Genomic DNA, 12,709 nt, shown 5'->3' on the forward strand with positions numbered 1-12,709 from the left:
CATGGTTAAACTTTACTTTAGAGATTCAATGTGGAAACAGGCCCTTCGCCCCACTGAGTCCATGCCGACCAGCGATTACCCCGTAAACTAGCACTGTCGTAAACTAGGGACAATTTACAATTAACAGAAGGCAATCAACCTGCAAACTTGTACGTCTTTGGAGCGTAGGAGGAAACCGAAGCACCCGGAGAAAACACATGCAGTCACAAACTCCAATACAAACTCCATACAGATAGCACTTGTAGTCAAGACTGAACCTGGGTCTCTGGTCCTGTCAGGCAGCAATTCTACAGCTGCCCCATTGTTCCAGCCTATTAAGAGCTTTCATAGCACAAGCTTATCCTTGCAAAGAAAAATTTGGCATTACATTGCGCAATCTTTCTGTTTGTAAATTGCTCAGTTATAACTTCAACACAGACTAGTTAGGAGCATTAAATCTATATAATTCCCCACCTCAATCACGGTGCAAAGGATGAGAACATTGGGGAATGTTTTTCCATCTCGCACATCAATTTCAGCATCAAGCAGCAGTGCTAAAGCTAAATGCCAATCACATGTTCCTCTCATCTGCCGATCTTAGCAATCTGCTTGAAGAGTGGCCCCTACAGTGAGTGTGGTTGCCGCATTGCCACAGCAGCTAGCCTTGAGGGAGCTGTGGGATTTTAAATAATTTTTACATTTTCTTTTGTGTTTAAGGTTGGAAATGTCCCAAACTTGTATGTGAACCTCGTAGCTAACAAGGAGAAGAGCATTAATCATTTCAACCGTGGCTGGATCAAAAGCTAAAACTGATAGCAAAATATGAAACAGTTAGACAGGCACATGGATCGGACAGGTTTGGAGGAATCTGAACCAAATGCTGGCAGATGGGACGAGTGTAGCTGGGACATGTTGGCCGGTGAGGGCAAGTTGGGCCGAAGGGCCTGTTTCCACACTGTATCACTCGATGACTCTATGAAACGGTACAAACCTTGCACTGATATTGTAGTTTATATCTTTATGATTGAATGCTTCAGGAAAAATTAAGTTCTGAGGAAATCCCTTGGGATCTCGGATGGCTTGACTTCCTCTCTGGTTCTGAACCCAATTGTGGAACCACAGGCTCTCCCACAGGTTAGACAAGGGAGTTACCTCAAGAGAGGGACTGATGGGTGGGTTGGCAGTTATTGAGGTGACACCACTGGGCCTATGCACTCTGACATGGATCTAAGGTTCTCGCCACCATTTTAAAAGCCCCTTGGTGTGATCATGTGCCAGAGATTTGCAGGATTTGGTGCATGTTGCATTTCTTAAAGGAAGCTTGGAGATCATCTTCACGGTCTCTCTTTCTCCATCCAGCAAGCATGGTTTGTTTAAAAAATAAACCGTATGGTGTCAGACATGCTAACAACTTGGAAGGCCTTGCAGAGCTGACTGAATGCAACTAGGGTCTCCAAAGAATACTTTGGAGAAGACATTGACATTGGTTTGCCTGCCCTTCTGATGAGTTTGGCGTGGAGACAATGTTTTGCTGTTTCAGATGCGTATGGAAGGGTAGGGCTTGTCGCTGCCAATTTGGTCATGAGTTTCATGCTCAATTTACAACATTTGTGAGGATTTGGCTCTCGCGCTACTTGTTCCTGGGTTCTAATTGTTAGGTATAGAATTTATTAGAACTGAGGTTGTAATTGTTCCTAGAACTTGAGCTTGTCACAATCAGGTGCGTTCACTGATGGCTGTTCGGTTGCTCTATTAACAATGTATTTTTGGAAAGGTGGTTCCACGGACACCTCTCGGGGAAAGAGGCAGAGAAGCTGCTGACGGAGAAAGGAAAGCCAGGAAGCTTCCTTGTGCGAGAGAGTCAAAGCCATCCGGGAGACTTTGTTTTATCTGTGCGGACTGGGGACGACAAAGGGGAGAGCAGTGAGGGGAAATCCAAAGTCACTCACGTGATGATCCGATGCCAGGTAAGTGATGTTTAAGTGGTCCATTAACATTAAACAAACGTAAATTGGGCTCTTTTAACTCACTGTAACCAATACCGTGAGAAGTGTATCATAATAGAGTATTGATGTTTGGAGGTGTATTTGTGATTCTGATGTTAAATAGCACTGCTTAGAATTCTAATGTTTGAAAGCAAGAACAGAAACAGGAATACGTTGTACAGTTTCTTGAACCACTCTACTGTTCAATGGATGAATCGATCATTGGTCTTAATTCCACTTCCTGCCTGTCTCTTGATTCCTTTAAGTATAAAAATACAGTTGATCTCTGCCGTGAATGTGCAAAATCAGTCACATCCATGTGGCAAATTTGGTGTGGAGAATTTCAAAAGACTCTCAAAGAAACTCCTTCGCATCTCCATTTTATTAGGAAGCCCCTTATCCTAAAACTGCCACCCAATTTTACATTCCCATGCACTCAAAATATTACTTGCTTCAATGAGATCACTGACCTTTTTTGAAATCTCGTAGAATTCTGCTAAATCTTTCCATGTATGCCTCATCCCAAGTGAAATTGAGTTTGTCATATGGTCGACTATGGTGGGGTACAGGTACAATGATCATGCTTGCAGAAGCATCGCAGCCACATAGACTCGGACAACACACAAAGACGTACGTAATGCTTAAATTACACATTGAACAAAACAGTGAAAAGAAAAAGTGCAATAAACAAGATAAGTGCAAAGCACAATCAGAAAACGAGTCCATTGTAGTGCAAAGGTGGTCTCCAGTGTTCTGTTGTGTTTTGATTAGAGTTCATAAGTTCACAGGGGTTAGTTCATAGCATTAAAGATGTGCAGTTTGGTTTAAGCAATTTCTGAAGCTGGTGATATAGGACGTCAGGCTACTGTACCTCCTGCCCGGCAGTACCAGCACGAAATGGGCATAGCTTGGATGCAGGGATCCTTGATGTGGCCTTCTGGAAGTAGAACCTCACATGGATGCTTTTGATGATGGGGAGTGCTGTGCCCGTGATAGATGGTGCTCAATCCACCACTCTCTGCAGCTTCGTGCATTCCTGTACATTACAATTAACGTACATCGTGTCACCGAATATTTTGCTCGAGCGCCCGTAGATGTACTGTAGAAGGTACCTTGGGTACCTTCTACAGTACATCTACGAACGTTTGAGCAGAGTATTCGGTGACACGACGAATCTCTTCCAATATCTAACAAGGTGCTGTGTGCCTCTATCATGATCACATCTGTGCTGGGACCAGGACAGGAAAAGGATGTCAATACCAGGAATTTGAAGCTGCTGATATTCCATCGCAGGCCCACCATAAAAACTGTCACATGGTCTCCCGACTTCCCTTTCCTGCAGTCAACAAATACTTCCTTAGTTCTGTTGACTTTGAGCGAGAGGTTTATTGTTGTGACACCACTCATCCAGGTGTTCTATCTCTTTCCTGTACGCTGTCTCTTGGCCACCCATGGTTTGGCCAACAACAATGATGTCATCGGCAACATTGGAGCGATGCTTTAATCACAGGGTCATGGGTGTAAAGAGAGTGGAGCAGGGGGCTAAGCACGCAGCCTTGACGTCTGTGTTGATGGTCGGCGAGGAGGTGATGTTGTTACCGATCCACATATTGCAGTCTCCTGATGAGGAAGTGAAAGATCCAGGTGCAAAGGGAGGTATGGAGGCCCAGACCTTGGTGCTTAGTGATGTGTATGGAGGGATGATTGTGTTGAACGCCTAGCTGTAGTTGTTGAAAAGCAGCCTGATGTATGTGTTCCTGTTATCTAAATGGTCTAGAGAAGAATGGAGAGCCATCTGCTGTGGACCTGGTGTGAAAATAGGGAAATTGAAGTGGACACAAAATATTGGAGTAACTCAGCGGGTCAGGCAGCATCTGTGGAGAAAAGGAATGGGTGACGTTTTGGGTTGAGACCCTTCTTCAGACTGAGAGTCGGGGAGAGGGAAACAAGAGATGTGAAAAGGTATAAAAGAACAAATGAATGAAAAGAACAAATCAAAGCCAGCAACGATGATCAGGGGAAAGTGGAGCCCACAATGGTCCTTCCTACATAAGTTGAAGTGGATGCAGGTCACTTGTGAGCAGGAGTTGATCTCCAACATAGCCAAACACTTTGTTATGGTGGTTCTAATTGCGACTGGACAGTAGTCTTGAGACACGTCACCATGCGCTTCTTGGCCACCAATTTGATAGATGCATTTTTGAAGCAAATGGGAACCTCAGACCACAGAGCGAGAAGTTGAAGATGTCCTTGAATACACCAGCCAGTTGGTCTGTACAGGGTCTTTAGCACTCAGCCAGGTATGCAGCCTGGGTGGGACGCTTTGTGCATTCTCCCTCTTGAAGGCTGCTCTTACATCATCCTTTGAGATTGAGATCACAGGATCATCGGAGACTAGGAGCTCATAAAGGTGTGCTGTTGTTCTCTCTTTCACTGATCTCTTCTGGAAGTGATGCATCTTTACCATGTATGCCATCTGGTTTTGCCCTGGAGGAAACAATAGCATGCAAGCCCAGCCATAGTGTTGAGCATCTGCCTGTGACTCCAGCTTAGTTCTGAATTGTCTTTGTGCTTGTGGTGGCCTTTAGTCTTAAATGACTCAGGGTCACCGTTCCTAAATCCCAACGCTTTAGATTACAATTTTAAAATCTTCTGGTTCATCCAAGGCCTTTGGGGAAGACTCAATGTTTTTTGTGCGTACGCACTCCATCATTTCTTTATGAAGTCGGTGACAACTGTGGCATATTCATTCAGGACTGCTGACGAAAATTTGCACTTGGCCCAGTCAACCGGTTCAAAGCAGCCCCATAATTGCTCCTCTATGTTTCTGCCTCCCCTGACTAGCGCATCGTAGTCCTCTATGCCGGTGCCTGGCTCTTCAGTTTCTGTGTGTGTGCAGAAAGAATAAGCACAGTCAGGTGGTCAGGTTCTCCAAAGTGCGGTGAAAGATGGAACTGTAGGTGTTCCTGATGGTTGTATAGCAGGTTGAGTGTTTTGGTCCTTTGGAGTGGAAGGTGATGTTTTGATGGTTATTTAGAGTCATACAGCATGGAAACAGGCCCTTCGGCCCAATTTGCCCACTCTGGCCAACATGTCCCATCTACACAAGTCCCATTTGCCTGCATTTGGTAGAGTAGACTTGATAGGCCGAATGGCCTAATTCTGCTCCCATAATTTATGAACATGAACTTTATTTACATTGTGCAAATATTAAAAATTAGCATTTAGAACACCTCCGAGGATCCTCTTACAAAAAAGGGTACACAAAATATCTCTCTAAACCTATCCTATCTATATTTGGTGGATACCTCTTCAAACTAGCCTGGCTGAAGATCTCAGCGATGATGAGAGGTTCTGAGGTACGCCATTTTGTACTTGCTGATCGCTTGCTCAACTCCTCATGCACCAACTTGCCCAGGACACATGCCTGAGGTGGGATGTAGATTGCAGTCAGGATGATGGTGGAGAATTCCTCAGAATGTAGAACAGTTAGCACTGAACCGTCAGATATTCCAAGACGGGGAACAGAAATATGAATCAATCCAGAGAACACTTTCTACATGCCTTCCAGGCAAGTAGAACCCAATTATAATTGAGAAAAAAACGTTCTTATTCTTTACTCTATCTCCCTCCAATATAGGCTTCCATTCTTTCTTTCGTTACTTTTCTAATCACCTACTCTTCCAGCAAGCTAACTTCAACCTTTTTTGTAAGAGGGTCCTCGGAGTTGTCTAAATGCTAACTTTTAATATTTGCAAAATGTAAATAAAATTCATAAATTATAGGGGCAGAATTAGGCCATTCGGCCCATCAATTCTACTGTACCATTCAATCATGACTGATCTATATTTCCCTCCAAACCCCATTCTCCTGCCTTAACCCCTGACACCCTACTAATCAAGAATCTGTCAATCTCTGCCTTAAAAATAACCATTGACATGGCCTCCACAGCCTTCTGTGGCAATGAATTCCAGAGATCTGCCACCCTCTGACTCAAGGAATTCCTCCTCGTCTCCTTTCTAAAGGTACATCCTTTTATACTGAGGCTCTGGCCTCTGGTCCAAGACTCTCCCAATAGTGGAAACATTATCTCCACATCCACTCTATCCAGGCCTTTCACGATTCGGTAAGTTTCAACGAGATTCCCTCCTTATTCTTCTAAGCTCCTGTGAGCACTGGCCCAGTGCTGTCAAACACTCATCATACAAACCCAGTCATTCCTGTTTCAATGTTTCTAATCCTTCAATATGAATAACCATGCTTCTTCATGTTATACTCTTTCTCCCTGTCATACTTTGTCCACTCGGTTAGCTGTCAATTATAATTTTATTGTGTCCTCACAAATTAATTGTTCTAACATCCTTATCTCAACAACAAACCTGAATGGATCACAATCAGGTCCTCAATTAATTAAGCCTCCGTTCATGCCATTGCCCTCAACATGTGTGGTAACCTTCTCAAATGGCACATTTTATTGAATGCTTTGTGGAAATCAAAGAACACAGTTTTTGCTGGTTTTCTTTCATCAATCCGTCTAGTTGTGGCCTCAAAGAATAACTAATAAAAATGTTGAACACTATTTCCCTTTCATAATACCATGTTGGTTTTGCCTAGCTAAGTTATTTTCTAATGTTGCTACTTTCAGCTCATCAATTCTGAGCCAAGATTGCTTGGCCTGTGCACAAGACCCATAGATCTCAATGATTTGCTAGAGCTTCCACTTACTTAGTGCTGCAGCTGCATCACGTCCCCTGCTCTGCCATGCCTGTCTTAATTTTGTTTAATCAATTTGATTTATTCACCGCTTTAAAGAAAAGCTGCATCTTTGTTCTTGCCTCGTTGAAATCCCTTGCTCGCAAAAATTTAGAATGCATAGACATTTCCATTCTCCCGTTCCTGTTAGGTTGCCTGCAGATTTTCTACAATGACATTAATTGCTTTAAGCACATTATCTCATTGTCCTATAACATTTGGGGTATTCTTTAATATATATTGGGGTTTTTAAAAACTATTCACATCTGTTATTTCCTTATTCATCATTTTGGTATCGGCTTATTATGGTAATGGTATGAATTATTATATTGGAATTATTAATTCTCCAGTTTTTACCTCTTAAGAACTTTATCTTTACATACGTAAAGAAGCTCTTCCAATTACTTTATATATTTGCTAGTTTTAAAAATTCTCCCGATGACGCCTTTTAACCATCACAATTGTATCTGCCTCCACCAACGTCAGCTGTTCCAGATCTGTTACCTCTCTGTATGTGAAAAGCTTACTGCTTTAACTGACTCCCCTCTTTTCATTAAATCTAGCTCCTCTAGTTCTAGATTCAGTGCCCTCAGAAAAAGATTCTGACTATTAATCCTATTTATGCATTATAATTTTATTAACCTCTATAAAGTCACACTTCAGCTTGCTACATTCCAGTGAAAATAAATCCAGCCAAATTAATCTCCTTACAACTATGGCCCTTCATTCCAGGCAACATCTCCTGCACTCTATTACTGCCACGTGCTTACTGCTGTGTGTTTTTTTAATTTAGTTTAAAGATACAGTACAGAAACAGGCCCTTCGGCCCACTGAGTCCACGCCGATCAGTGATCACCCTATCCTACGCATAAATTTTTTCTTTATATTTCAGATACAGCGCGGAAACAGGCCTTTTCGGCCCACCAAGTCCGCGCCGCCCAGTGATCCCCGCACACTAACACTATTAACACTATCCTACACACACTAGGGACAATTTTTACATTTTACCCAGTCAATTAACCTACATACCTGTACGTCTTTGGAGTGTGGGAGGAAACCGAAGATCTCGGAGAAAACCCATGCAGGTCACGGGGAGAACGTACAAACTCCGTACAGTACAGCACCCGTAGTCAGGATCGAACCTGAGTCTCCGGCGCTGCATTCGCTGTAAAGCAGCAACTTTACCGCTGCGCTACCGTGCCGCCCTACAAGGGACAATTTATAATTAACAAGCCAATTAACTTATAAACCTGGACATCTTTGCAATGTGGGAGCAAACCTGAGCTCCCAGCGGAAACCCACATGGTCACAGGGAGAACGTGCAAACTCTGTACAGACAGCACTGGTAGTCAGGTTCCAACCCGGGCCCCTGGCACTGTGAGGCAGCAACTCTGCCACTGTGCCACCCTACTGTAGCAAGACTCTGGCGAAGTCTGCAGTGCAGTGGTCCAGACAAACTCCAGATTGGTATTCAGTGGGCAGGTTATTGGGAAGCAAATGCTGCTTGATAGCACTGTTGACACACATTCATAATGGCTTTGTTAATGACTGAAAGACTAATTGGATGTTAATTAGGCTGATTGGGTTTGTACTGCTTTTTTGAACAGTACAAATCTGGGCAATGTTCCACATTGTCAGGTAGATGCAATTGTGCTGAAACTGTTTGTCTTGAGATGCAGTTTCCAAAGAGGCCAGGTATATCCCTGGGCAATTGCTAGTCTTTCAATAAAACAATCCCCGATCGGGTGAGAACTCTCACCAGGCTGGCCTCGAGCTCACCAGAAAAATTCTCCTGAACGTGGCAAAAAGTGAATCATTCACATTTTGCCACGTTTTTTTCTCAGGGTGGAGGAGTACTGAGATGGGGTGGGAGGGGAGTCGGGTGCGATTTGGTGGGGGGGGTCAGAAGGAAGTTGGAGGAGGGGGCTCTTGTAGGAAAGAAAGAGTGTGCCATCACGAAGGTGCTAGAGAGAGGGAGTGAGCTGAGGATGAGGGGAGTAAGTGGGCAGGCTCATACAGAAGGCGAGGAAGACATGGCTGTGGGGGCCAAGTTATTGGGTATTTTTAAGGCGGAGATTGACTGATTCTTGATTAGTAACGGTGTCAAGGGTGATGGGGAGAAGGAAGGAGAATGGGGTTGAGAGGGAAAAATACATATGCCATGATGGAATGGCAGAGTAGACTCGATGGGCCGAAAGGCCCAATTCTGCTCCTATGACTTAGGAACATAGGCGATTGAGCGAGGAGGAGGATCAATGATGAGGGAGGGGAAGGATGGGTGATGCATCGGGCCAGGAGTTAGGAATGGGCATGGGCACTCACCTGCGCCCACCACTGTGTGTGTATGTGTGAATACCTATCAGCTGATGGTGCTTGCAAGTACCTAGCAGTGTCAACATCCCTGTCACAGAGCCCAGACTCCAGCTGTGTTACAGCTCCTTGCAGCCTCACACTTTCACTGGTGTGCAATGGTCAATCTACATTAAAGGGAATTTCACACAGGTAACATCCTCTATTGAATTGGGTCAGTACTGCAATGATTGTTTAATCTCAATGTCTGCTCGTGAAGTAATCATTGCTGAGACAGAAGGCTATAAATTTAGCATCCATCAAATAATTTAATGACTTGTAATCTCATTGTGGGGTAATGGTTGAACAATATACAAGCTTCACAGCAGATCTGTTCCTCTGTTAGAATTTCTGATGTCTACATCACCAGTGCTTGTTGGTAACGGCCTGGAAGGTTTGTTGGCTCTGATTATGCATTAGGTTGGGAAATATGAGGCAGTAGCTTGTAATGCAGAGGTTTGGATAATTTAAATATAGAAAATGTTTCTACATTGATTCTAGTTCGGACAAAATGCACGATAAACCTCCAATGGGGTGCACAAACGTAAAATGCGTGTTTGTATTCAAAAGCAAGAAAAAGTAGGGATACACAAGGAACTGCAGGTGCTGGAATCTTGCAAAGAACCAAACTTGCTGGAGTAAGTGGGTCAATCAGCAACTCTTTAGGACACGGAGAGGCGACGTTTCGGTTCGATTGGGGTCCTTAACTGTATCATTCTTTGATTCTACATGATTTTCTACGGGGGCTTCATAAAACAAGAAGGTTTTAGGAAAATGGTGTCAAAGAGTACTGTAAACATAATCAAGGACCGTTCACACCGGTCATTGCCTCTTCTCCCCTCTTCCATCGTGCAGAAGATGCTGAAAGATACTGCAGAAGAAGTCTGAGGAAGGGTCCCGACCCCCAAATATCACCCATCCTCTGTTTCCAGAGACGCTGCCTGACCTGCTGAGTTCCATCAGTACTTTGTGTCTATTTCTGTGCAGGAGATACAAAAGCTTGTACGAATGTACCACCAGGATCAGGAACAGTTTCTTCCCCGCTGTTTTCAGACTGTTGAATGGACCTCTTGTAAGGTGTCATAAAGTCGTGATCTCCGAACCTATCTTTTTGTCTACCTGCACTATACTGTAATCTGCACTTGGTTAATTTTCTCTTTGCACTACCTGCTGCCCTTGCATATGCCTTGGTTGTATTGATGTAGGCTGTGAATTGACCGGATAGCATGCAAACAAGGTTTTTCACTATCTTGGCATATGTGACAATAATAAACCAGTACCCATACCTTTGCATATAAATAGGCGGTAGTTTTCAGAAGAAGGGAGAAATTAATTGACTTGAATTCTGTCATTAGTGTAAAAAAAAAATTGTAGTTGCCTGGATTTTCACACAAAGCAAATGTGACAGCTATCAAAATCATATTTATGCTTTTCGACGTTCCATGAGAGTATTGGTGGAGTCTGAAGAAAGAGTCTTCAACTCATCCTTGTCTGTTTTTCTCTCACTGTTCCAGTTTTTAACCCCCTCCAACGCCCTCAATTCTTCCAAATGCCAACTCTGATTTCTTTAACTTGGTCACCACAAGTGACAGTGTCTTTAATCATGAAGTGCAGTGTATAATTACAAGTGGCAGTGAACAGCATCTCTAGCTGTAGCTGTTGGCCACAATTAATAAACCCTGAACTGCAGGCATTGATTGACGTTCCCCTTGACAAGTGGCGGGATCAAATCTAATTCTGCTTGTTCACATTGTTGACTTCATGCTGATTACCTTCTGCAGTCTGTTTTTATTTTGTTACATGGTGGCAGGTTCATAAAAATAATTTGATATTTAGTGGATTGGGTTATTGCCAAAACAGGAGACGAGCAAAATGTATTAATTTAATTCTAAGATTTATTTTACTCATGCGACATTTCTAGTCTCCTTAACGATCTGGTCTACATGATGGAATATACTCATTTGTGCAACTGCCCCAAGGTTTCTTTATTGACATGTGTACCAGGTACACAGAAATACATTTTTTGCATACCGCTCAGCAAGACTATTCTGTACATAAGCGCAATCGCCCCGGTCAGTCCAGCATGCATGTCCCACTGAGTCCATGTGTAAAAGGCGCCATTTTCCCATCCCAGCTGCAGCTGGCCACTAAGCCCATGCAGCGGTCACCTCCATTTTGGTCGTCCCACGATCCAATGTTCCTCTCTATGCCTGGCACTTTTCCGCCTTTGTTGCCCTGGTACTATTGTGATGCAATATTGGTTGTAGCCTCTCAGCTCTGCTACTTTATTCCTTTTCTTTTCATCCTGTGGCTCCTACCTCACTAAAATAAATCACTAGGAATGATTCAATGATACTTTATTGTCACATGTACCGAGGGTACAGTGAAATCCTTTGTTTTTGCCTGCAATGCACAAAGTACGCAAAGAGTCGCCAGGTATCTGGTGCCGACAAAGTTACAAAGTACTCGATCTTGTCCGGATGGTCCACCTTTGTTCTTGGCGGACCCCCTGCGGGTCCATAATTGTTCTTGGTGGCCCGACCGCCTCTCCCTCTCAGACAGTTTGCCAGCCCTTGGTGAATATCAAGGCCCTTGGTCAAGAATTGAGCCATACAACTGTATTCTTTAAGATATGAAGCAACTCGGTGTCGTTGCATCAAGGCAATGTAAGATTTTGGCTTCATTTTCACTTAAATTTTTTTTAAATATTGGGCATTAAGTAATTCCTATTGTATTTTTAAGTGAAGAGATTACTCTTGGGTCAAAGATGACATATTTAATTCATGCAGGTGTGCTACGGATTTTCCATGCTATGCACTTCCTTTAGGTCCAGACCTGAAACATCACCTATCCACTGAGTTACTCCAGCACCTTGTGCCTTTTATATTGTAAACCAGCATCTGCAGTTCCTTGTTTCTACTATGTACGTCTTCCCTGTGTTTGCATCTGTGGTAACTAGATGAACATGGATGTTCAGCCATGTCCATAAAGATTAATTACGTGAATTGCCCGGCTTCTTGCGCTATCTCTACTTTTCATTTTGTCTTTCTTTGTACAGGATGGAAAATACGATGTTGGGGGAGGAGAGAAGTTCGATTCACTGACGGACCTGGTAGAACACTACAAAAAGAACCCAATGGTAGAGACGCTGGGCACTGTGTTGCAGCTCAAACAGGTAATCAGCATGTCAAGCAGTTGTGGCACAAAACACTGCTGCTGTGGCTTGAGAAGGAATCGTTGTTAGAGTGACGGTGCATTTAGGAGCGACTTGTCCGTATTCTGCCGAACGCCTTACACGTTGATTGTTTTGTCTTCCTGCAGATGCAGAGCAACTGCTGATTATTGAGACACGAGGAACTGCAGATGCTAGAATCTTCTATGGAACAGAAGTGCTGGAGTAACTCAGTAGGTCAGACACCGTCTCTGGAGGACGTGGATATGTGACGTTTCGGGTCGGGACCCTTTTTCAGACTGATTGAGCAAACAGTCTGGAGAAGGGTTCCGACCAGAAACATCGCCTATCCATGTACTCCAGAGATGCTGCCAGACCTCACTGAGTTACTCCAGCACTTTGTGTTTATCTTTGGTATAAACCAGCATCTGCAGTTCATTTTTATTACATTGTCCTAGACCCATGTATGGTT

At 43.6% G+C, this 12,709-nt stretch overlaps 1 protein-coding gene across 2 annotated transcripts in view; it reads left to right on the forward strand.

Annotated features, from left to right (window-relative positions):
• Positions 1 to 12,709, forward strand: part of ptpn11a (protein tyrosine phosphatase non-receptor type 11a) — a 55,903-nt gene that overhangs the window by 11,230 nt on the left and 31,964 nt on the right. For both annotated transcript variants that reach the window (XM_078421911.1, XM_078421913.1), the window contains exons 4-5: positions 1,754 to 1,946; positions 12,124 to 12,240. In XM_078421911.1, coding sequence (XP_078278037.1) covers positions 1,754 to 1,946; positions 12,124 to 12,240 — 310 coding nt within the window. The remainder of the gene's footprint in view (positions 1 to 1,753; positions 1,947 to 12,123; positions 12,241 to 12,709) is intronic.

The sequence above is a fragment of the Rhinoraja longicauda genome, chromosome 25, assembly GCF_053455715.1.
Source record: "Rhinoraja longicauda isolate Sanriku21f chromosome 25, sRhiLon1.1, whole genome shotgun sequence".
NCBI lineage: Eukaryota > Metazoa > Chordata > Chondrichthyes > Rajiformes > Arhynchobatidae > Rhinoraja > Rhinoraja longicauda.